The 23,476-nt window shown below is 43.2% G+C and overlaps 3 protein-coding genes across 4 annotated transcripts; 2 read left to right on the forward strand and 1 right to left on the reverse strand.

Annotated features, from left to right (window-relative positions):
• Window positions 1-391: 391 nt before the first annotated feature.
• On the reverse strand, window positions 392-11,548 carry LOC111834001 (receptor activity-modifying protein 3-like). 2 transcript variants are annotated; one of them, XM_023792844.2, is made up of 4 exons: window positions 11,050-11,548; window positions 7,050-7,079; window positions 6,660-6,834; window positions 392-1,984 (listed from the first exon to the last, which is right to left on the reverse strand). In XM_023792844.2, the coding sequence occupies exons 1-4, from the start codon at window positions 11,099-11,101 to the stop codon at window positions 1,729-1,731; spliced, it is 513 nt and encodes a 170-aa protein (XP_023648612.1). In that variant the 5' UTR covers window positions 11,102-11,548; the 3' UTR covers window positions 392-1,728. The 2 variants fall into 2 exon arrangements, with proteins under 2 accessions (XP_023648612.1, XP_023648610.1); XM_023792842.2 differs by having other exon boundaries at window positions 6,660-6,837; window positions 11,050-11,491.
• Window positions 11,549-12,632: 1,084 nt separating this feature from the next.
• Window positions 12,633-16,502, forward strand: hus1 (HUS1 checkpoint clamp component). The gene is made up of 8 exons (XM_023792859.2): window positions 12,633-12,797; window positions 13,173-13,300; window positions 13,403-13,579; window positions 14,019-14,126; window positions 14,234-14,308; window positions 14,527-14,626; window positions 14,952-15,074; window positions 16,003-16,502. The coding sequence occupies exons 1-8, from the start codon at window positions 12,746-12,748 to the stop codon at window positions 16,083-16,085; spliced, it is 846 nt and encodes a 281-aa protein (XP_023648627.1). The 5' UTR covers window positions 12,633-12,745; the 3' UTR covers window positions 16,086-16,502.
• A 913-nt stretch (window positions 16,503-17,415) lies between these two features.
• pdia4 (protein disulfide isomerase family A, member 4) lies at window positions 17,416-22,122 on the forward strand. Its single transcript, XM_023792858.2, has 10 exons — window positions 17,416-17,794; window positions 18,067-18,253; window positions 18,377-18,582; window positions 18,752-18,890; window positions 19,184-19,389; window positions 19,871-20,029; window positions 20,123-20,274; window positions 20,390-20,546; window positions 20,634-20,867; window positions 21,486-22,122. The coding sequence occupies exons 1-10, from the start codon at window positions 17,716-17,718 to the stop codon at window positions 21,896-21,898; spliced, it is 1,932 nt and encodes a 643-aa protein (XP_023648626.2). The 5' UTR covers window positions 17,416-17,715; the 3' UTR covers window positions 21,899-22,122.
• The last annotated feature ends 1,354 nt before the right edge of the window (window positions 22,123-23,476 follow it).

Consider the following 23,476-nt stretch of genomic DNA (forward strand, 5'->3'; position numbering starts at 1 on the left):
CTCATGCAAGTAAAGCTCCTCCTTTGTTCCTGAAAGTTCTAAACACTCCAGTCATTTTCTCTCGTGTCCAGCAGCAGCCGAACTCCGAGAGCTGAGCCCCACGTGTGTGTAGCCTGTCCACAGTCCAGTCTCCAGTCTTCCTTACATTTTCCCTTTCCTGCTGAAATACGTGTTTTGCATTAAATGTTCCTGCTGATTATTCTGTATCAGGTTCCTCTCCCGCAGTGACGGCTCCCTCCTTCCCCCAGTGTCGCTTATTTGTCTTTGTCATTCCTCCTGGAGTGAAAAATACACGTAAACTGTTTTGTTTTTGTTCTTTTGACTGAATATTAGTTATTTGTAGAGAGACAAATGTTCATTCTCTTAGTATTTTTTCTCAGAAAATTTTTATTTATATTTTTTTACAAGAGCTTGTTCTGACAGCTATACATGAGGATTTTTTTGCACAGTATCTTTTAAAAAAAAATGCCAAGATTAGTTTTTCATTATTGTGTAGTTTACCTGGATTTCATATTAATTTGTTATGTGTTGTCAAACTGTTCATGCAACATATTTTGTTCCGAATAAACTGTTGCAACGGAAATGCAGGTAATTGCTGGGTATGATTGGAGTCAGAAACCTCAACCAGTCTATGATGAACATAATTCATATTCATTTAATAGCACATTAAATATCTATATAATACACGTTTCACTTAATACCAAATATGAGAATTGGGCTTCAGCGTGATGCTATGCTAGTTCAGTGTTTGCTCTACTTGACAGAGGTCAGTGTACATTCATATTAACTCCTCCCTCTATGGTGACCAAACGTGGAATTAAATGACATTACAGATCAGTGTAGATCTTACAGGACATGCAGAGAGGAGGCATAAAACCTTCCCAAACATCATCTGCTTGATTAATTATGTTGGCGAATTCAGAACATGTGGTCCGAATCACGTGAACGGCCAGCTGGGAAAGACCATCCACATAGACTTTAGGTGTGAAACAAAGGAAGGGCTGGTTTCTCAGCAACAGGAGACAGCATTGTACACTTAAAGAAACACCGGCTTATTATGTGTATAGGAAAAGCAAGCCACTGACCATGGAAGCATTGAAAAAAACGTAAGCGATTAGCGATTAGCATGACTTTGAAGCAAGCGATCACGTATCGCCTTGTTTATAATGGTATCAGTTTTTGTATTTCCTTCCTCTTCTCTGAGGGTGATGGGATACAGCAAAAGGTCTATGACATCTTGGGTAAGAGTTCTGGTTTCCTGGTGGCCAGTCTGTGGCTCCGCAATAGCGACAGTAGGGGATGTTAGCATTAGTGAAAGTGCTAGCGGAGGGACGTTAGCGGAGGGACATTAGTATTAGTGATAGGGATAGCGGAGGGATATTAGCATTAGCGATATGGATAGCGAGGGACATTAGCATTAGCGATAGGGATAGCGGAGGGACATTAGCATTAGTGAAAGTGCTAGCGGAGGGATGTTAGCGGAGGGACATTAGTATTAGTGATAGGGATAGCGGAGGGATATTAGCGTTAACCATAGTGATATCAGAGAGAGCACTAGGCGGCGTAGGGGAAGTTAGCATTAGTGAAAGTGCTAGCGGAGGGACATTAGCGTTAGTGATTGGGATAGCGGAGGGACATTTCCATTAGCGATAGGGATAGCGGTGGGACGTTAGCGATAGTGCTAGCGGAGGGACATTAGCGTTAACCGTAGTGATAGCAGAGAGAGCACTAGGCGGCGAAGTCACCACGCTTGCTGCACCACACCACCAGTGCAACCATGGCCAGCGTGAGGAAGACTGGCACAAAGATGAGCATGGTGAGCATGTAGTCCGGCGGGTCCACCAGGACCACGTGGCTCAGCGTGCAGTTGGAGAAGAAGAGCCTGTGGACGTGGATGATGTAGTTCTCCACCAGGGGGTTGGGCCAGTAGCAGCCTGTGCTGACAGCCTTGTCCTCACTGCAGTTGGAAAAGTGGTTGTACTTCCTGTAGGAGGAGGGGGGGGGTGTCATCCCAGAGTGACTAGAAGTATCATTATGGAGATCAGAGCAGAAATAATGCCCTTACATCCATTCATAAGGTCCATGAGCGAGATGCTCTCTTAACTGAAAAACTGTATCTTACTCAAAGAGGAATTCATGGAATCTTTTCTATTAGTGCTATTCAATGTTCCCTGTAATGTCTCTGTAAGCTCATACTCTTCCCTACAGTTTCTTTTTGACTCTTCTGTGTCTGACATTAACAAGCCCCCAAAGTGCCCTTTATTTGAACCATTAGGGCCTGATTAGTCCCACCTCACCTCATTACCATAAGCAGCCTTATCAATGTTTCATTAGTGCCAATTATGCACAGCAAACAGTGCGCTTCATTATCATATAATTCTGTGATCTCAACCAGTTTATATGATGCTTGCAGATTTAACATCTCCATCCACTGTGACAGGCATGTACTGTTAGGTATTTCCATCTGGACACAATGTCTCTGTCTGCAGTGAAGCTTGTTCAGATATCTTACATGTATGGTTTACAACTTAGAATTAATATCATTTCCATTCCAATTTCTCTCTTGAAAGCAACTAGTATGGTGGCCCTGAAGTACAAAAGAACATTATGAAAACACAAAAATATTAAGAAAAGAATTGTGACAGTATACTCTTAATAATAACTCATGGTTTAAACCATTTAGGCTGTGGCAGGTCTATCATGTAAAGCTGTCTTTCAGGATCAAGGGAAATTTCAGCATTTTAGGCTGTGGCAGGTCTATCATGTAAAGCTCTCTCGGGACCAAGGGAAATTTCAGCATTTTAAGCTGTGGCAGGTCTATCATGTAAAGCTGTCTTTAAGGATCAAGGGAAATTTCAGCATTTTAGGCTGTGGCAGGTCTATCATGTAAAGCTGTCTTTCAGGATCAAGGGAAATTTCAGCATTTTAGGCTGTGGCAGGTCTATCATGTAAAGCTGTCTTTGGGCTCATCAAGGGAAATTTCAGCTCACCTTAGGTGGAGATTTAATTCAGTGACAATGTCTGTAGCTTATTTGAACCCTTTCAACCCCACAATACATTTTTAATTTAGTCCCTGGCAAGTGAATGTTATTTGTGTAATTTTCTAAATCTCTCCCCCGTGACATTAAACCAGTGAGATGGAAGTGGCAGCGAATGGCGGTCAGTGAATGCGTGTCCATCCACTCCAGGTAAAATCACCTCAACAGCAGAAAGAAAACCCAGTTTCTCTGCATACAAACACTTCAACGTTGTTTTTTCATTTTCTACGTGACAGATACGTGTCTTTCTCTGGATTCACACAAAACTATTATTCGAATCACTGACTGTATTTCTTTGGAATGATGCCAACACACTGTTTAGGATTCACCATAAGCTTTGCTTCCTTTGACTGGAATAAAGTGTTTAACAGCATCACAGTTCCTTCAATGGGATTGTGTGGGTGACCGTATGGTAAGTGAGCCCTTCCAGGTGCAGATGGATCCATCAGAAGTGCTTTCATTCAGGTCTGTCTTCAGTGTTGTCTAACTCTCCAGTGAGTTTGTGTAGTACAGGGTCGGTAACCTGCAGCTCGTGAGTCACGAGCGGCTCTTTAAGCACGAGGCTGAGGCTCTTCTCAGGACGATAGGCGCGTTCACATTTTCATGTCAACATATTATGATAATACTTTCGTAAATATAAATAATTTATTAATGGGTTAATATTATTATTTTTCATTTAGAGATTTCTTTAGCTATATGTGAATGAGGCGGTCCGTCACGCGCTTCTGTGATGTCTTAACTGCATAATTTACATCTTCATAAAAGTCATTCTGTACGACGAGAGTACGTCTCCGGTCAAATGGCATGCTTTCCGGAGTGTTCTTCAGCGTCCGAGATTGGATGTAGGCTTCAAAGTTTATTGGGATTCCTAATTCTTTCGTATACTTTTCATAGTAAATCGTCACCACGCCTTCCCAGATCATCGTACTACAGAACTGAGTGATTTAAAACTGAGAGCCCCCCTCCCCACCCCGAAATTGTACATTTTTGTAAGTGCTTTATGTTTTGTTTTTATGTAAAATGCATGTATACAGATATCACATAAAAAATCGTATCTCAAACCCTCTTCTCTATCCATTGGGGCTCTTTGTAAATCTTGTGTCAAACATTTTGGATAAAATGGCTCTTTGCTTTAAAAAGGTTGCTGACTCCTGGTGTAGTGCATACTGTACATGTGCTATGCTAACATACCTTTTTGGTTTCCTTATGTCTCTAAAACAGACTTTAAATAAGGCAGGAAGCAACCTTTACTCAAGTGTCTTTATTATTGAGCTGTAATGATGTGGCTGGGTGCCTAACAGGCTACAGGTTAGCGGGTGATCAGTCACAGGGCTGATCCGTTACATACGCTACATGTTAGCGGGTGATCAGTCACAGGGCTGATCCGTTACATACGCTACAGGTTAGCGGGTGATCAGTCACAGGGCTGATCCGTTACATACGCTACATGTTAGCGGGTGATCAGTCACAGGGCTGATCCGTTACATACGCTACAGGTTAGCGGGTGATCAGTCACAGGGCTGATCCGTTACATACGCTACAGGTTAGTGGGTGATCAGTCACAGGGCTGATCCGTTACATACGCTACAGGTTAGCGGGTGATCAGTCACAGGGCTGATCCATTAAATACGCTTTGTGTGTCCACTGACAGACTGGAATCTCTGAAGTGCCTGCTTTGTGTGTCCTCTGACAGACTGGCATCTCTGAAGTGCCCGCTTTGTGTGTGCCCCTTGTGACAGACTGGCATCTCTGAACTGCCCACTGTGTATGTTTTGTGACAGACTGGCATCTCTGAAGTGCCCGCTTTGTGTGTCCTCTGACAGACTGGCATCTCTGAAGTGCCCGCTTTGTGTGCCCCTTGTGACAGACTGGCATCTCTGAAGTGCCCGCTTTGTGTGTCCTCTGACAGACTGGCATCACCTCTCTCTGTAGCTTATGGAGGAAACAAGGACAGATACATTTCAAATGCAGTTTCTCTTTGACAAATAGCCACATTAGCCTGTTTTCCAATCAGAGCTCAATTTCAGAAATTCACCATGATCCAAAACCTGTTTTCCAGTCACGTTCACTGCAGCTTGTTACTTCATATTTTTTGTAAAACCCAGAGCTGAGGTTGTGTCAGTGCTGCCCGGGTGAGTCGCGCTACAAAGAGAGCCTTGTATCCTTCGGCGCGGTGAGAATGGAGAGAGGATCTGAATTAGCATGTTAAAGGCAGCAGGACCCACTGCTATTATGTTCCCATCAGTCACTGTACATTAAAGTACCATTACAGGGTTTTCCTCCATATAAAGCCGCCAAAGGCAGGACTGAGATCTGGCTGTGAGACACCATAGACGAGAAGATGTTTTCTGGAGATTCAGAGGAGACTTGCTTGAATTCAAATCCGAATAAGATACCACTTAGCACGTCATGTGGAATAAAATTACAGTCATTATAAAGACCAGGCCGGTGTGCATACAACTTCTCACAGTAAAATTTCACTCTTAAGTGTGTCAAAATTCTAAGAATGACGTGATTTCGCTTTTACTCTCAGAATTCAGACTAAGTGGCACGCATAAAAGATCTTAAGTGCTAAGATTAAGTCTCAGCTCCTAAATAATTTAAGAGAGCTGGAGATGTGTCCTAAAGCAGGTAGGAGCTGCAAGGTGGGAGCACTATGTGCACCAAGATGGCAGCACTATGTGTACCAAGATGGCAGCACTATGTGCACCAAGATGGCAGCACTATGTGCACCAAGATGGCAGCACTATGTGCACCAAGATGGCAGCACTATGTGCACCAAGATGGCGACCGAGCACATTCTGGCACAGAAAGGTCCTCAGCTGAGCGCCTTGTCTGAGGAAACACGGCAGGTATGGAGCTTGCATCAGGCTGCCAAGCTTCCCTTAGTCTTTCATTGTAACAGCTTGGCCTCATTTCCATTGCACTCCTTCCTTCCATTTAAGCACCAGCTGTGCCAAGAGGACCGACTCAGTTTCTGCCCAGTTTGGCTTCCTTTTAGAATCCATTGTGTTTTGAGATGACTTTAGTCTTTGACCCATAATACATACAAAATATGCATCTATTAGTGGACATTGATTGGTAACTGGATTGCTAGACATCAGTATTAGCTATTATATGTTGTATAAAGCCTTCGATGAAAGGTATGATGTCACTGTAATATATCACCCATGCTGGCCCTCTATTGGCTGAGGTGCACATTTATTTGTAGTCCTTTTTTCATGAAAGGTATGATGTCACTGTAATATATCACCCATGCTGGCCCTCTATTGGCTGAGGTGCACATTTATTTGTAGTCCTTTTTTCATGAAAGATATGATGTCACTGTAATATATCACACATGCAGGCCCTCTATTGGCTGTCTCAGTAGCTGAGGCGGGCATTTATTTGTAGTCCTTTTTTCATGAATGGTGTGATGTCACTGTAATATGTCCCCCCTGCAAGCCTTCTATTGGCTGACTCAGTAGCGGAGGCAGTCGTTTATTTGTAGGAAACCAGGAAACTGGTCCCCACAATGTCAAAATAACAGGGTTCTATTAAATTGTGGGGGACATTTGGTCCCCACAATGTAATATAAACTTAATCCACACACACACACACACACACATAGTTCTTTCTTACCAGATGAAATACGACAGGTTGCACCAGTTCCTCTGAGGAATGAGCTCCATCTCCCGCTTGAACCAGTCTCCACACCATTGCATCTCCAGGAGGAGAGCCGTCTCATTGCACAGCACTGGTCGGCTTCTCACGTCCAGAGAGGACAGCAGCTCTTTTTGCTTGTTGATGTTTTCTGCTGCTAGACAACAGCAACATCTCAACAGCATCAGCAGCAACATACTGTCAGAAGCTCATTAGATGCTGACATTTCCATTCGTGCTGTAGAAACTGTCCTCAAACACAAAAAATCGTTTTTAAATAATTATTTTTTAGAATTTTCATAATATATGAAGAAAATCAGACAGTGTTCCCTTCCACATGGCAAAGAAGACGTGGTTTCGTGTGGCTTACCTGCCCATCCACTCGTCGTCATGGCACTCACTGAAAAAACAAAGAGTCAAATCACACATACATATCGACTCTTTCCCTCATCAGTGTCATTAAACAGCCATAATTACTTGTTTGATTAATTAATTCATTAATTCATGAATGTAGAACAACAGACGAATAATTATTTTTCAAAACCTTATACAGGTGTAGGTTCCATGCTTCTGTCTCTGGATCAGATCTTCAAATTAGGAGGCTGGCATGGAGTTTGAGGACATGCAAGTTCAGCTGCTTTGCTCATTACATTAAATTCAGAAATTCCAGGCATCAGGATGCATGGAAATACAAAGAAACCTACGATTCCTGCAAGGCATAACTTCAGGTGCTTCAGCCTTTTGGTGAAATCCACGAAGAGCCGTAATTTAAGCAAAGTGTAGCAAGACATTCCCAGTCTCTTTGAAGGTTCTTGAACTCTTCCTTACTGTCAAAGAAGGGGCAGTGAGGAGGATCTGGCCACCTTTCAGAAGCTAAAGCCGTGTTAGTTATAAGTGACTTTGTCAAAGATCTCATCCACGTTCTGACATAAATAAAGGTTCTAGCAAACCAGTTTGGAACCTTAAGCTGGGCTGAGCCCAATGATGCTGCCCTGTCACCTTTAATCGAGGTCTGTTACTGGACACGTGAGGTACCTTCTAAAACAGGGTTCTTCAACTCTGGACCTCGATTCCAAATCCAGGCCGTGTTTTCAGTTCTCCCAGGTAGTTGTTCAATAATTACTGATTCTGATTGGTCAGAGGCTTCACACCTGACTGACAGGTAAAGAAAGGCTGGAAAACCAGCAGGGCTCGGACCTCGAGGATCGTGATTTGAATAACCCTGTTCTTAAAGCAAATGCTGTACAGATCATTCTGCTCCTTTGGCACCCTGACAAACCTCTACTGCTGTGCCATAGACCAGCATCCTGAATGGCCTGCAGTACTGCATGGTAGGGGGGATGGTTCTCCTGTGACCGGAAGCTTCTCCAAAGAGTAGTGAGACAGCAGTGCTGGTCACAGGCCACAAGCTCACAGCATAATCACTGTAAGCGAAAACGCCAAGAAGCATTTATACTCGCACATGTGCTTGTTGCCTCAGTTGGAATTTAGGTGCCTGCCCCACCTGCCCCACCTGCCCCACTGCTGAACAGGTCAATCCTCTTGACAACTTTACTGTGGTTTACTAGTTTGCAACCAGCTTCTCTCTAATGTCTCTTCAGCATTCCTGCATATGAAAGGAAATCATGCTTTTCAGTAATCATGTGGTGAGATGAACTGACAACTGTGCTAGATACAATTTTGGCAACCCGAATAACTACAACAAAGTGAGCCGAATGGACTCCTGTCCTCTGTATTCCCTGTACCTTACATAGCTCAGGGTATGGAATGGAAAACAAGCACTGGTACCAGTTAGGACCATACTCTCCATTGCCTGTCCGACTGGGGAAGACGCTCTGGCCAGTGCAGCTTGATGGCCCCATGGCTTCCTTACTCACGGACTACCTGACCTGCGTCACATCCTCAGAAACTCATGGCCTTGACCACCAGAGGGCGACAGTGAACAGACTTTCAGAAACCTGCAGCTGCAGCGCTCCCCACAAAGGCACAGGTTGACTGTTTCGTTCCGTGGACATTCCAGCTGCCTGCTCTTCTCTGACTATGCACTCCACTTATTTACAGCTTCCTGCTTGTTCAGTTTCGTGTCGTCTGCTTGACCTGCGTTCATTGCCTTGCACTTCGTCTTGACTGTAATGTTCGCCTTGACTTTTGCACATGGAATCAAAAAGTATAGCTATCCATCCATAAATGCTCCCATGTAATAATGCAGTGAGATACCTCTGGTATCTCTGGAACTAACACCGCAGCAGCCGTATAAATACTAGCCTTCTGTAAGTGCCATTCTACCACTGGGTCTTCCACTGCTAGATGTTGGTAGTCACTGGCCCAGAAGGACGAACCTCACGCCGCTAGAATCATTCAAATGTAGCCCATCAAACCAGTTTCATTTTCAATATCTTTTATGCACTACCAAGTTCAGGCAAGTAAATGGTGTTTTGCGGACAGCAAATGCAATACAGTAAATTTACATTCAAGAAGTACATTTGCTGGGTACGATGCTATTTGATGCAGAAGCCGACAGTTGTGAACAGAGGGCGCTGTTTTGTCGCACATTTCTTGCGACGTCTTCACGTCACATACTGTACTTCGCATTTGTATTGCGATATGCGACAGTGGCAGCACTGCATTGCTGTTTTATCTTCTGGTTTATCCACTTACAAATTCTGACACGGTTTCCCATGGATGCCCTTCTCCACCTACCAAGTTCAAGTTTCAAGTTTATGGTCATATACAGATAACAGTGGAGCATCATTACCAGCAATAACATTCTTGGGCTCAGCTTACCTCAGATATTGCACAGTAAAAGTAAATCTGGACAGCTGACTTAGCTGTACCATCAGAGTTTAGTTCTACGACACCAACATCAGACAGTGGAAGACGTGAACCACACACTGAATTCTCTAAACCACCAGAACTTCATGACTAATTTTACCCACATCGAAGGCCTAAACATGTGTATTCCACGTGATTTCCAAAGGACATTTCCTGGAGGCAGAGGGAGGCAGTTTAAGGACTTTGAATTGCCTTGCCCTTGTCATAGGACATAAGGCAGGGACACCCTGGACGGGATGCCAGTCCATCACAGGGCACAGGGCAGGGGACACCCTGGATGGGATGCCAGTCCATCACAGGGCACAGGGCAGGGGACACCCTGGATGGGATGCCAGTCCATCACAGGACACAGGGCAGGGGACACCCTGGATGGGATGCCAGTCCATCACAGGGCACAGGGCAGGGGACACCCTGGATGGGATGCCAGTCCATCACAGGACACAGGGCAGGGGACACCCTGGATGGGATGCCAGTCCATCACAGGACACAGGGCAGGGACTGCGATACCAGTTCCTCTATCTGCATGTGTATGAAAAACAGGGTCCCCAGAGGAAACACACTCAAGTCAGAGAGAACATGCAAACTCCACACACACAGAGCAGGGACAGCATTGTATTGGTGGAGCGACTGAGCACTCCACCACCCAGCTACCACACACGATCATTCGTGTGAAAATGCCAGGCGTTAGCTGATACTGAGTATGACCTGCGGAGTAAGATAGCTCTTTGGGAGCTGTATCCGGAGCTTCATAGCCCATATAAGATGTACACATGTCTGTCTGGCTGATTTCCCACGTGACTCCCTTCTGTCTCTTTCTATAACCTGAAGGTTGCCGATTCCATCTAATTGGATTCAGTAAAGCACCTAACCTCCCGCACGAAGTCCAGCCGTAGAAACATCACTCATATGCTGGTGACAGTCAGTAACAATCTGCATCACTATTAAGTAATATCTGTTAGATTCTATTAACTATTAAATATGGAACCGTTATCCACCGGAATTTCCAACGGAAAGTTGTTTACATAGTATGACTGTGGTAAGGAACAGCGTGTGTGTTCAGGGGCGTGAAAGGTATCTGCGCCTCTTCGCTTAGATTGGTCTCCTTGTTAATAATAATAATAATAATAATAATAATATATCATTATTACTATTATAAAAAGACGAATTATTATTATTTTATCATTATTATAGGAAGAAGATGAATTAATGTTATTGTTATTATTGTTACTATTATTATTATTATTAAAGGGGATATCTACCCTCTGTGCTGAATGCCACGACGTAATCTAACGGCTTCAACTTAAAAATCTGGAAACACTTTCACGTTTCTTTAAATTCTTCACCTAGTGATAATCTTAAAACACTGTATTGTATTTTATACACAATGCAGCTCTTCTATAAGAGATTTCTCATTTTTATTTGTAGCCTATGGATTTATTTAAGACGGAGTTATAAGTTACATTTACTTGCACCTGAGGATTCGAAGGATGCTATTCGTTTCTAAAATGATTTTAAATACTATTAAAAAGTTGACTTACCGAAAAGCCAGCAAACGAAAAGGTCTGTAATGAGTGGCGCATTTTTATCCATAGCGACTTCAGCGGTGATCGGACAGGAGCAGGACGCATGGAATACAGCTCGGCAATAGCTGCCTGCGGCGCAGCATGATTTATTCCACAAGCTGCGAAAAGACCATCCGTGCTGCCTGATTCACAGCCCAGTCTGTTTTCTCATATGTGTCACTTGTCCGAAGTCATTTAAAGTTCCATTAGAACCATGTTCAGCAATGAAATGTCTCATCCGACCGTTACCTCGATACAACGAAAGGACTGAGTGAGATGCTGGGTTCGGCTCCCAGTCCACCTACTGTCTCCAGCAGGCGACGAAAGAGCCGTATGGCCCCCCAACCCGAACAAGGAGGCTGAACAAGGAAGCTAGAAAATCACACCGGCAAGGAAACAAAACGAAGACTGCAAAGACTCAGTTTCTGTTTTCTGTGGAATCTGAGCTATACGTCCCGTTAAGTACGCCATGTATTGACATGCTGCTATTAAGCCGAAGGAAAGCCTCATGATTTATTAATATCTTTTTATTTGCCAATTTTTTTTAAAAAAAATAACACCACATGCAACAACTTCGTTTGCACAATATTCGTATATCATACGACAAAAATATCAGGTTCAGAAAGTACAAATCTCGACCAAGATTTTGTTTCCAACAACAAGTTGCGTATTCTGTGAATGTGACTCTTTAGGTTTGGATTTGTACTTTGTGAATACTTTCCACCTCTGAAATTTATATGCGATTTGATAAATGTAGGCCAGTGTATAATTCAAAATTTCATAAAAAGTCCCAGCAGAAAAATCAAATGATGGTATTTAACAGGTGTTAATTGCCTAGTTATTTTAATATAGTTTCCGTATTAGAAACACAACGCTGATAGTTCGATCCCAAACTAAGATTCTGTCACGTTTTGCAGCTCTCAGCTCAGCTTAAGATCGTGATACCTTTTCGGGATTGACCTGTGATGTAGCCTATAGACGACGTGTGTTCATAGCAAATCTGACAAGAAAAACATGTAAACATCATAAGAGGTTAATACACAGAAGTGGTGGAGACCGTTAAGTATTTGTCATAAATTATTGTGGAAGCATTGTTTCCAAAATGCACTTTCTACTCTGAATACATTCAGATAGATCTATATTTATTCATTGTTTCTGTTACGTTACACGAACATCCGAAAGAAATAATTTATCTCATAAATCCTCAATATGGATATTCAATTACGTGATAAACATAAAGATGAAAACTGGGAGAATGGCACGCATCAACACATCTAAATATTTTTGGAAGCCACTGTTTCCTGCAGCAAGTTTAGGATAATGGGTATATGCGTACATGTGTCCACAAGTCATGTTCCAGTTCCAGAAAATTCCAGTCTCTCACACACCAGTCACTCACACACCAGTCACTCACACCTATGGCCAATTGTAATTGTATTACATTGATTTTACACTTTATCAGAGTATTGGGCCTTTTATATCTTAAATTGAATGAAGGCGCCCCCTTGTGGCAATGATGAGGAAATTACAGCGTTTCAAAGCGCCCGGTACAAATCTCCAGACCGCTGTTTCCGGGGGATCCTAAAAGCGGCGTACCAGTGGCGCCACCACACAAACGTATGTTTATGTGTGCCGAATATTTGTATTGTAATAAGCTGTTGTATACCTAAAAATGAGGTTTCGGGCTAAAATACTGGATGTGGGCTGTCTCAATAGTTTTACACGTGAGTATTATTTATTTATCATCTACTTGTTACATTTTTTGACAGACGGCGACTTTCCCTCTGTCTGCATCATACAAGGATTCGTTTTTCTCAACTGCAAGGACATTTCATTATTAATGGAGCGAATAGATTTTATGGACGGATTTGTAATGATTTATTAGTAACTTTACAACTAAACGGTATGCCTGAAATGTGCATAACTCGTTAGAGAAAGTAAGCGGTTATTGGTGGTAAACAAAACTTTTAGAAATATTACGGTATTTTGTTTAAAGGTTTTGCTGGATTATTGCGCAAATTGGTAGTTTGCTGGCTGTTCTGCCTATGCAGATATAACGATACACGTTGCTGAATGAGACGTTGTTTGCTCCACCACAGGTGTCGTTAATACCATCTCCAAACTGACTAAAACCTGCACCTTGAGGCTCACTGCTGACAACCTCTACTTCATGCTTTCTGACAAGGTAGCCAACGGGGGCGTCAGCATGTGGTGTGAGTTAGACCAGGTAATCTTATCGCAGTGCTCTTTGCACATAATCCACCGTTTTAATCTTCCAGCGTTTAATGGTGGTTTGGGCAATGAGTGGTTCCTTTAAATAACTCCGCAGGGCAACTTTTTTGATGAATTCCAAATGGAGGGTGTGGCGTCGGATGCAAACGAAATATATCTCGAGCTTGTTCCGGAGAACCTTTCCCGTGCTCTCAGAACAGCCCAGAATGCCAAGTCCCTGAAAGCGAAGCTGACAAAAAAACATTGCCCTTGCCTGACACTGGCCGCTGAGTTGGTAAGAACAGCAGACTGACTGCGTCCCGCAAGCAGGTCGGATCAGCAGTACGGTGAATAGCGCCTCTAGTGTTCGCCCTGGATCGTCTCGCTAAATGAAGGGCAGAAGTGTCTCATTTTCTCTAATATTGTGTGCTATTGTCAGTGTCAAGCACTGGGCGTTTCATAGATATGCTTTTGCTGTCTAAATTACAAATGTGAATGGTCTTGCTTAGTAACTGATCTGATAAGTAATCTGACAATGCTTAAATGGTGAATTAATTTCCTGCTTAACAAAAGCAGCCGCCTCTGTATTGGTCCTGGTTCTGTTTATGTCATTTGGCATCAGATGACGTTGCTTTTGAGTTTTGTTCACTGGCATTGAGAGCACACAGTTTCCAGGGCAACAGAATTCTGGCACACAGCTTCTGGCGTCATGAAATGGTCCTTTCTTCCCAAAGCCGTCTCTGTCCAGCGTTAGTCGAGTCGTCACACACGACATTCCCGTGGACGTCATTCCCAGGAAACTCTGGCATGACTTCAGGGAACCCACTGTGCCGGACTTCGACGTGAGCGACACTCTCACACTTGCTTTGGTTGATAACCTTTCCGTTTTGCCCTAACGCCAGTTGTATTGGGATAACACAAACATTTTTATGATTACTCATTTGAAAAGGTCAGTATATACCTTCCTCCTCTGAAGACAATGAAGAATGTGATAGATAGGATGAAGAACCTGTCAAACTTTCTGGTGAGTGCTGTTTAGACTTAAGCATTGTTTGTACAGTACCGCTACTTAAAGACCACTTAAGGATTCCATGACGACTGTGTAATACATGCATGATAAAAATAAAATACTTAATCAGCTACAACAGCATAAGTGAATAGCCCATCATATTTAGGCAGCAGCATTATACGTCTGAGATGTGGTACACCCTATTCGATTGTAGTGTGTTGTCCCTTATATAGGTACTGGAAGCAAATCGAAGTGGGCAGATGAATCTGAAGATTGAGACAGACTTGGTGTCCGTCTCCACTCACTTCAGGGATCTGGGAAACCCTCCCTGCGGTGAGTCGAGATCCTTAAAAATGGGTCACGGCAGAGAACGCCAGCCGGTTTCAGTCACTGGGGGGGAGGTGTTCCTCGAAGCAGGATTTCTTACTTAGCTGGGTTAACATGATAGAAGTCTTGACTGTCCAATAGGAGTTTAAGTAAGGAGCATTCCTGTTGGACAGTCATGACTTTTGGCTTAAGTTAACCCATTTAACTAGGAAATCCTGCTTTGTGGAACAGCCCCCTGGCTCATTTCCGTTGGTTTGTTTTCACGCACGTATGTGTGGCCTTGTCACATGGAGGGCGTCCTAATCAGCTCATACTGTCCCCATCTCCTTAGGTGACGGTGGGTCCCAAGGTGCCAGTCAGGACCTGGAGACCATGGCCCAAGCACGTGTGGACATCAAGAAGCTGCAGCAGTTTCTATCCAGCCAGCAGGTCAACCCCAGCAAGGCCATGTGTAGTAAGCTGATCTACCCATCCATCCATCTTCTGCCAATCTGAAAATTCCAGTCTCTCACACACCAGTCACTCACACACCAGTCACTCACACACCAGTCACTCACACACCAGTCACTCACACACCAGTCACTCACACACCAGTCACTCACACCTATGGCCAATTTGGTAACTCCAATCAGCCTCAACATGTTTTTGGACTGGGGGGGGGGAAACCAGAGAACTCGAAGGAAACCCCATGATGACACAGGGAGAACATGCAAACTCCACACATATAGAGTCTGGGGCAGAGACTCAAACCCCAGTCCCAGAGGTGTGAGGCGACAGTGCTAACCACTGCACCACAGTGCCACCCCAGTCCCAGAGGTGTGAGGTGACAGTGCGAACCACTGCACCACAGTGCCACCCCAGTCCCAGAGGCGTGTGGCCGCAGTGCCACCCCAGTCCCAGAGGCGTGTGGCCGCAGTGCCACCCCAGTCCCAGAGGTGTGTGGCCACAGTGCTAACCACTGCACCACCCCCGAGTATGCTGATCATTTCAAACAAATGGCTTCTTTTCCTTTGCATTTTGCCCTCTCTGCTTCTTGGAATAGGCCCCAGGCCCCCTGCCTGATCTCACAAATGTCCTTCTGGATGAATGGGCAAAAATTCCCAGAGACACACTCCAGAATCTTGTGGAAAGTCTTCCCAGAACAGTGGCAGCTGTTATAGCTGCAAAGGGGGACCAGCTCCATACTGATGCCTATGGATTTAGAATGTGATGTCATAAATGTTCCTGTGGGTGTAATGGCCTGGTGTCCCAATACTTTTCTCCATGTACCTTATAATCTAGCTGGACTTCCCACATAATTTTAATCAGTGATGTGTGTGAGGCGCTGGCTTAACAGAACACTTTTGTTGTCCTTTACCCCCATTTCCTAAACTGTCCCACAGATATTGTAGACAAAAAGATGGTTCACTTCGTCTGGCTACACGAGAACGCGTCCCTGCAGTACTTCATCCCAGCCATGGCGTGAGGAGGGGGGCTGTGTTCCAGATCTGCGTGAACAGAAATCCAGTGGACGTGGCGTGAGAGAGAGCGGATGTGCTTCCCATGTGAACCAGAGCTGGGATGAGGAGGACGGCCTGCCCTCCTTTGGTGATGCATGGTGGAGAAAAATCACATTACTGGAATTCAGCCTCCAGTAGATGGCTGTATTTCAGAGTGGCCTGTGTTTAATACAGTCAAGTGTATCACCCTGTCCATTTTAAAACTGCTCGTTTAGAATATGAACATTCTATTAAATGTGTTTCTGCCGTTGGGTATTTATCTGATCTACGAAGTGTTTTTTGACAGGAGTTCAAGCATACCTTTTCTGTTAAAGGGTTTTTTGCTTTAGTATCACAGAAAGAGCTGCTTTGTGCACTTAATTAAATACATTTTTGACAAGTCATTTCCATTTGTGAGTAGTGATGAAGCCATCTCATGTAACACCGCCACCTCCCGACGCAAGGGGGCGCACTAGCCCCTTTACACCCAACACTATAACTTTTAAGTCATCTGATTATAATGGTATTATTTTTTTATATATATTACGAAGATAACGGGTTTTCTGCATGACATCTCTTCTTCCGATGGTTAACAAAGCCGGAGAGAGACAGTCTCTTTGGTTCCGTATCGGTTCTTTATCCAGTCAGGTGAGATAAGGACTCAATCTGGTCATAAAAAATTTTCAAACAGCAGCCGTTTCTATTGCATGGTTTGTGGTCCTTTCGGTTTAATCACGCTCGTCGCTTAAATGATGCATGAATTCATTTATTGTGAATGATTTTGTTTGGGAAATGTTTTTCCTTGGGGACTTTTCACATTGTTCGGGACTCTGGAGGATACACAGAAACACTTGCGGGAGTAATTATGCTTTAATTAGTAAATTACATTATACCAATTTTCCAGCATGATTCTTTGTCGTTATGACACATTTTTCCCCGGAGTAAATATACTCCAGGATAAGGAAATGTAAATACGTGTGAATTATTATTGAATGTACAAATTTTATTTAGATGTAATGAATATTAATAGGGAGGGAAAACTTATGATGTACTACAACAATTACCATTTAAATGTCTTACAGTTCCATAAGTATATACTGAAAATATTTCTTGTATGGCATCTTATTTAAAGTCAACCACCTATCTTGGAGTGATTTTTCAAGTTCGAGACCAGAGACCAAATAGCAACTTTGCTTTCCCTGATTACTATGTAAATGGTTTCCCCCTCTTTATAGTGTCCAATAAGATTACGGCCATCGGCCGGATAGCCAATCAGAGGTCACTACGTTGTTCGTGTTTCTAGTAAAGTGGCAATACGCGATTGGTGCGCTGCATAAGTTAAAAGCCAATGGGGCCGTGGCAAGTCAGTCAATCTCAAGTTTGACACCCTAAATTTAAACAAGGTATGTGGTCGTATTTGCGGTTAAAGGTTTAAGTCAATAATCTAAAGCCTCTAACAAGGAGCATCTAGAGTAAGGTAGCTGCGGCTGAAGGTGGTTGTAGGTGAGCCTGAGCAGCCCCAACCCCCAGCGAGTACTGCGCTTTCCGCCGAGGCTGCACCAGCGGGGCATCAGCCGGACATCGAGCGTTTGGACGTCAAGTGCGCCGTGGAAGAAAATGAAAGGAAAGACCGCATTTCTGCTGATAGCTTTGCTGGGTGTTTCCCAGCTGCTGACTGTAACGCGATGTGACGACGGTAAAGTATGCTTACATTTCTCTGCATGTTGTTTTTACTGCTTATACCTATTCAGGGAGTCGGTATCGAGCGTGCTGTGCTTTGGCGATTAATCTCGGCCCGAGTGATCGCTGGCGAAATGCGTTTGATCGCGCGTTGCGGTTGTCTGTCCGTATTAACCTTAACTTTTCGGTAATTGCATCTATCAGAATGTACTTGGTGCGCTGGCACTTAAACGCCGTTCGCAGCTGCAAGGCCTGAGCACAACGTTACAGCTTTTACGTGTGTTGCAGATGAAGATGCAGAAGAGATTGAGAGTGACGACGAGAGTGATGATGATGACGACGACGACGACGACGAGGAAGATGACGATGATACCGAGGTCAAGGAAGAGAATGGCGTGTTAATTCTAACTGACAAAAATTTTGACACCTTTATACAGGGCAAGGATACTGTGCTTGTGGAGTTCTATGCACCATGGTAAGTGCTGCTTTGAATGGTCCAATGGCATGAAGCTGTATGGTTTTTGGGCTACAGCCGTTTTGCAATATGGTGTGAAGTTAACTGATTTGCATCTCATGGTTTCCTGCTTTTGGTTTTCAGGTGTGGCCACTGTAAGCAATTTGCTCCAGAATATGAGAAGATTGCACAGACGCTTAAAGAGAACGAGCCTCCCATTTCCGTGGCCAAGGTCGATGCCACCAAAGAGAACGCTCTCGGGAGTAGGTTTGACGTCAGTGGTTATCCCACCATCAAAATCCTTAAGAATGGAGAGCCAGTGGACTATGATGGTGATCGATCAGAGCAAGGTATGGTACCCTGGAACTAACAAATGAATAGCAGTTTCAAAACTGTTTACGTCTTGCTTTATTGCATGTTTGCTGGTAAGCCACAGTATGTTAAAATATTCATTTTTTTATGTCCTTTTTTCTTTTTGGCCTAATCATCTGATCTGAAACACAATCGTCTGTTTTTCAGCGATCGTATCTAGAGTGAAGGAGGTAGCACAACCAGATTGGAAACTGCCACCAGAGGCTACGATGGTCTTAACAAAGGAGAATTTTGATGAAGTCGTCAACAATGCTGACATTATACTAGTGGAGTTTTATGCACCCTGGTAAGACCCCTGCCGTCTTTGTTTTGTTTTAATGTAATGGACAAAACTCAATGAGCTTAACCTTGTTTTAAAAACTCCTGTGCTGCCGTAGTTTGGTTTAAAGTATTTGATTTCTGGAGCTGAATTATTGTGGGTGGTCAGATAACCCAAATTGGCAGTTCTTGTATCAGGCCTATAAATATATTTTTTTTGGCTTAATGTTTAAGCTGCATAGATTATCTTGAAGATAAGACTATGTTCAGTCAGACACAATATGAAAATCGAATGAACTGAATGCAGCACTGTCTCTAAAGGTGCGGCCATTGCAAACGACTCGCGCCGGAGTATGAGAATGCGGCCAAGGAGCTGCAGAGACGGACGCCTCCCATTCCGCTGGCCAAGGTGGATGCCACGGCGGAAAGTGAGCTTGCATCAAGATTCGACGTGACCGGTTACCCGACAATTAAGATCTTCAGGAAGGGCAAACCTTTCGAATACAATGGACCACGAGAGAAATTTGGTAGGTTTCTGCAAGGTTTCAGCTCGTTCCTTAGAGAACCCTTAGAGCAGGGGTCATCAACTATATTTGTCTGAGGGCCAGAGTTTTACCAGACGGTCTCCTTGGGGGCCGGACCCCCAAGAAGAAAATCAAATAAAAATCTAATTTTGGCTTAACATTATGTTTAATGTTTATACTTTTTCCATTTCATTACAAGTGGTTATTCTGACAAGAGACTCAGTTGTTGTTTTTAGTTGCTTTAATAGTGTGGACCACTATTTTCTTTTTGATCCTTACAATTTTGGAATCCAGTCGCGGGCCGGATTGAACGGCCCGCGGGCCGCCAGTTGATGATCAGTGCCTTAGAGGGCACAGATCTTTCGTCTTAAGTTTACTGAGATTACTGGTACAGTGCAAATATATATGGCTTGACTAAACTCTTATGCATCCTAAATAACTGCACTGCAGAGGTGTGTTTAAAAATGAGGTTTCTTCTCTCCAGGTATTGTTGATTATATGAGTGACCAAGCTGGGCCACCATCAAAACCAGTCCAGACACTCAAACAAGTTCAGGAGTTCATCAAAGACGGCGATGATGTCGTCATTGTTGGTGTGTTTGCCAGTGATCAGGATTCTGCATATGAGACCTATCTCGAAGCTTGTGAGTACATATATTGAGTTAAATTTTGCACAAGTATGGTTATAGATTTGTATATTCAGAGCAACTTTCACTGACTTGTATCTTTCCTTATAGGTAATAACTTGAGAGATGACTTCAAGTTCATACACACATTCAATAGTGATGTTGCAAAGTTTCTCAAAAGTTCTTCTGGTCAAGTGGTTATGATGCAACCTGAAAAATTCCACTCTAAATATGAGAAAATGTCAAATATACTGACAATTACAGTAAGTCTTGTAAATTTTAATAGGGTGGGGGAAAAAATGAATAATCTTGATATAGTCTAACACTTCAGTGCTTGAATCTGTGCTGCTGTTGAATGCACATTCTGCCTTGCTGCAGGACTCTACCTCTGCAGCTGATGTCAAAGAATTCTTCAGCAAACATGCACTTCCCCTGGTCGGGCACAGAAAACAAAGTAACGACGCGAAGCGCTACACAAAGCGACCCCTGGTTGTCGTGTATTATGGTGTCGACTTCAGCTTTGACTACAGAGTTGGTATGTGTTTTTTGCGTTTTCAGTGAGTTTCTTTTGAGTCGATTGCTGAAAGGTACCAAAGATTTGATTATTTATTCATTTCCCCAGCCACTCAGTTTTGGAGAAGTAAGGTGCTGGAGGTGGCGAAGGACTTCCCAGAGTACACCTTTGCTATTGCTGATGAGGAGGACTATGCTGATGAACTGAAGAGCCTGGGTTTGAGTGAAAGTGGGGAGGAAGTGAATGTAGGCATACTAGCTGATGGAGGGAAGAAGTATGCAATGGAGCCAGAAGAATTAGACTCTGATGTCCTGCAGGAGTTTGTCATGGCCTTTAAGAAAGGTGAGCTGACCGACACAACACAACCAGTGCTTACCCAAACTCCAGTTTTGCCCAAAATGCTCTTGTCGATTGGATGTAGATTATGTGAATGACAGTGATAAAATTCTGGACAATTAGTACTACAGTTTTCAAATTAATTATTAAACCATGGCTGACTACCGCACTTTGGAAAAAATTCCCGTTAAATACTTTGGTTCATGATGGAGAGTAAGCGACAGTCTCCCAGATGCAGGGGCAGTATGCAGTGTGGGTTTGTTTGTCAGTGAAAACATGCCGGTATGCAGTGACAGCACTCGGGAGACGATTATTGTTAATGCACATTTGATATGGTTTTCATATTTATGTAAGATTTGGTGTGTTTTTAAAGTCCTAATTTTGAGAATTTCAAATACAAAACTTGGTGATTACCGAATAACAAGCTGAAATAATACTCCCCCCCCCATTCCCCCCCCCCCCCCGCACATTTTGACAATAGGGCAGTGATACTGATAACTGGTCATTTTGCTCACTATTTAATAGTGATATTAAATCTTCCTGCTGTTTCATCTCCAATGTGTATGTGATGGCTGATTGGTGGTATTGCCCCCTCATGACATGTGGTCTGTTGGTATCCCACAGGTAAACTAAAGCCAATTATAAAATCCCAGCCCATTCCGAAGAACAACAAGGGTGCAGTGAAAGTGGTTGTGGGTAAGACATTTGACGAGGTCGTCATGGATCCCAAGAACGACGTCCTGATTGAGTTCTATGCGCCGTGGTGTGGTCACTGTAAAAAGCTGGACCCAGAGTATCTGGCTCTTGGGAAGAAGTACAAGAATGAGAAAAATCTGATTATTGCCAAAATGGATGCAACTGCTAACGACGTACCCCATGAAAGCTACAAAGTCGAGGGGTTTCCAACCATTTATTTTGCCCCCAGTAACGACAAGAAGAATCCCATTAAATATCAAAGCGGAAGCAGAGACTTGGATGGTCTCTCCAAATTTTTGGAAGAACATGCAACAAAACTATCTCGGAAGGATGAACTTTAATCCATTCATGAAATCGCTGAGGACTTTGAAAGGGGACCGTCTGCCAATGCAGTACTTGTGGGGTTTCGGTAATGAAGCAGTGTAATGCTAGGTAGCCCTTTCTGAGTTAAGGGGTACTCACCCTTTTAGAAGTCCTTCTTGTTTTTCTGAAATCAAGTTGGGGAAAAGTTGCACTGTTTACCAGTCTATTTTGTTAAATCTTTTTAAATAAAAGATTAAAACTACCAATTTCTTGTTAAATTGCCCGTTTCAGCTATTAACCTCTGTGGTGCATCTTTTTTCTATGTGTTTGGTAAAATGTTATTTGCAACACGCATATGTGTTGTATTTGAAAATGGGGAAACATCATTGAACGCTATAGCAGAACTGATTATGCGAAGGCCACTCGTTTAACAGCAAGTTGGGTAACTTAACACCCAGTGAATTAAAGTACGTTATTACATATTCAGGGCTTCGTCGGACAGTAGTCCACATAAACTGACCCAGTTTTAATTTTTAAGCTCATTAAAAATAAAATTTAGTTCTGACCAATTTCATTCGATATACCATGTAACCCTGTTAAGTGCATGACCTGTGTGTAAATGATTGTATCGCGTCGGTAAAGGCTTGACACTCGTACGACAGTTTGCTGGTTCTAAATATTACGCCTTAGGCGTCCGGGCCCTTTGCAAATGGCCTCTATTCTTCCCGTAAAATCTGCCTGTGTGTGCGTGAATATGGGTATTAAAAATAGTTGGGTGAAACGTCAGCCGAAGTGCTGGTTTCAAATCAGAAAGCGAGTTATTTTCCGTTCTTATGCGCTTAGTGACACTAATGTGAGTGAACGGAAAGTTGTTTGGTCGTTCATGCAAGCTTCTATTTGTCAATAAAACATTTCTCTCTACCATTGTGATCTAGCGTAGTTGTGTTGACAATCTCTGCATTCAAGCTCAGTGTGTTAGGCTCTCCAGAAATGGGTGGGGTTTAATAAACTCACTGACCTCGGACGCAGCTATAACTACAACCCGTGTATCGCTCGTTAATTCTCTGCATACCCTAGCAACTGCCAAACGCCCGGAAACCCTTTATTCGTCAGTTAATCGATTAACTTAACGTTTTCTGAAATAAGTAAATTAATCGCCGGACTCATATTTAAACAGCCGTATTCCCCCCATAACTTGGACTATTGTCTGCTCCTGTGAAAATCGGCTCTGAAATTGAAAGCAATCGGGCACACGGCGATGCGGCGAGTTTAATAAACGGATTCAAAGATCGTGTAGGGGAAATGTATTGACGAAATATCATTGCAGTTTATATCTGCATTATCTTTTTTGAAACAGTTTAATTTAGTCAGTTACTACCAGGGTTCTTACACCTTTTCCAACTTCAAATTCCAGCACTTTTCAAGCACTTTCAAGGTGCATTTTTATGCTTTTCCAGCACCTAACAACCGCGGTAAATTACGTTTATATATGCTGTATGTACTTTTTCACATTTAAATCCATTGTGCTATTAAAAAAAAACACAATATGACATTTCAACTTAAATTGTTGAATACTTTCGCGTGAATTACACGATCAATAACAAATTGGCAAGGAA

Source organism: Paramormyrops kingsleyae, chromosome 4, assembly GCF_048594095.1.
Source record: "Paramormyrops kingsleyae isolate MSU_618 chromosome 4, PKINGS_0.4, whole genome shotgun sequence".
Classification (NCBI taxonomy): Eukaryota; Metazoa; Chordata; class Actinopteri; order Osteoglossiformes; family Mormyridae; genus Paramormyrops; species Paramormyrops kingsleyae.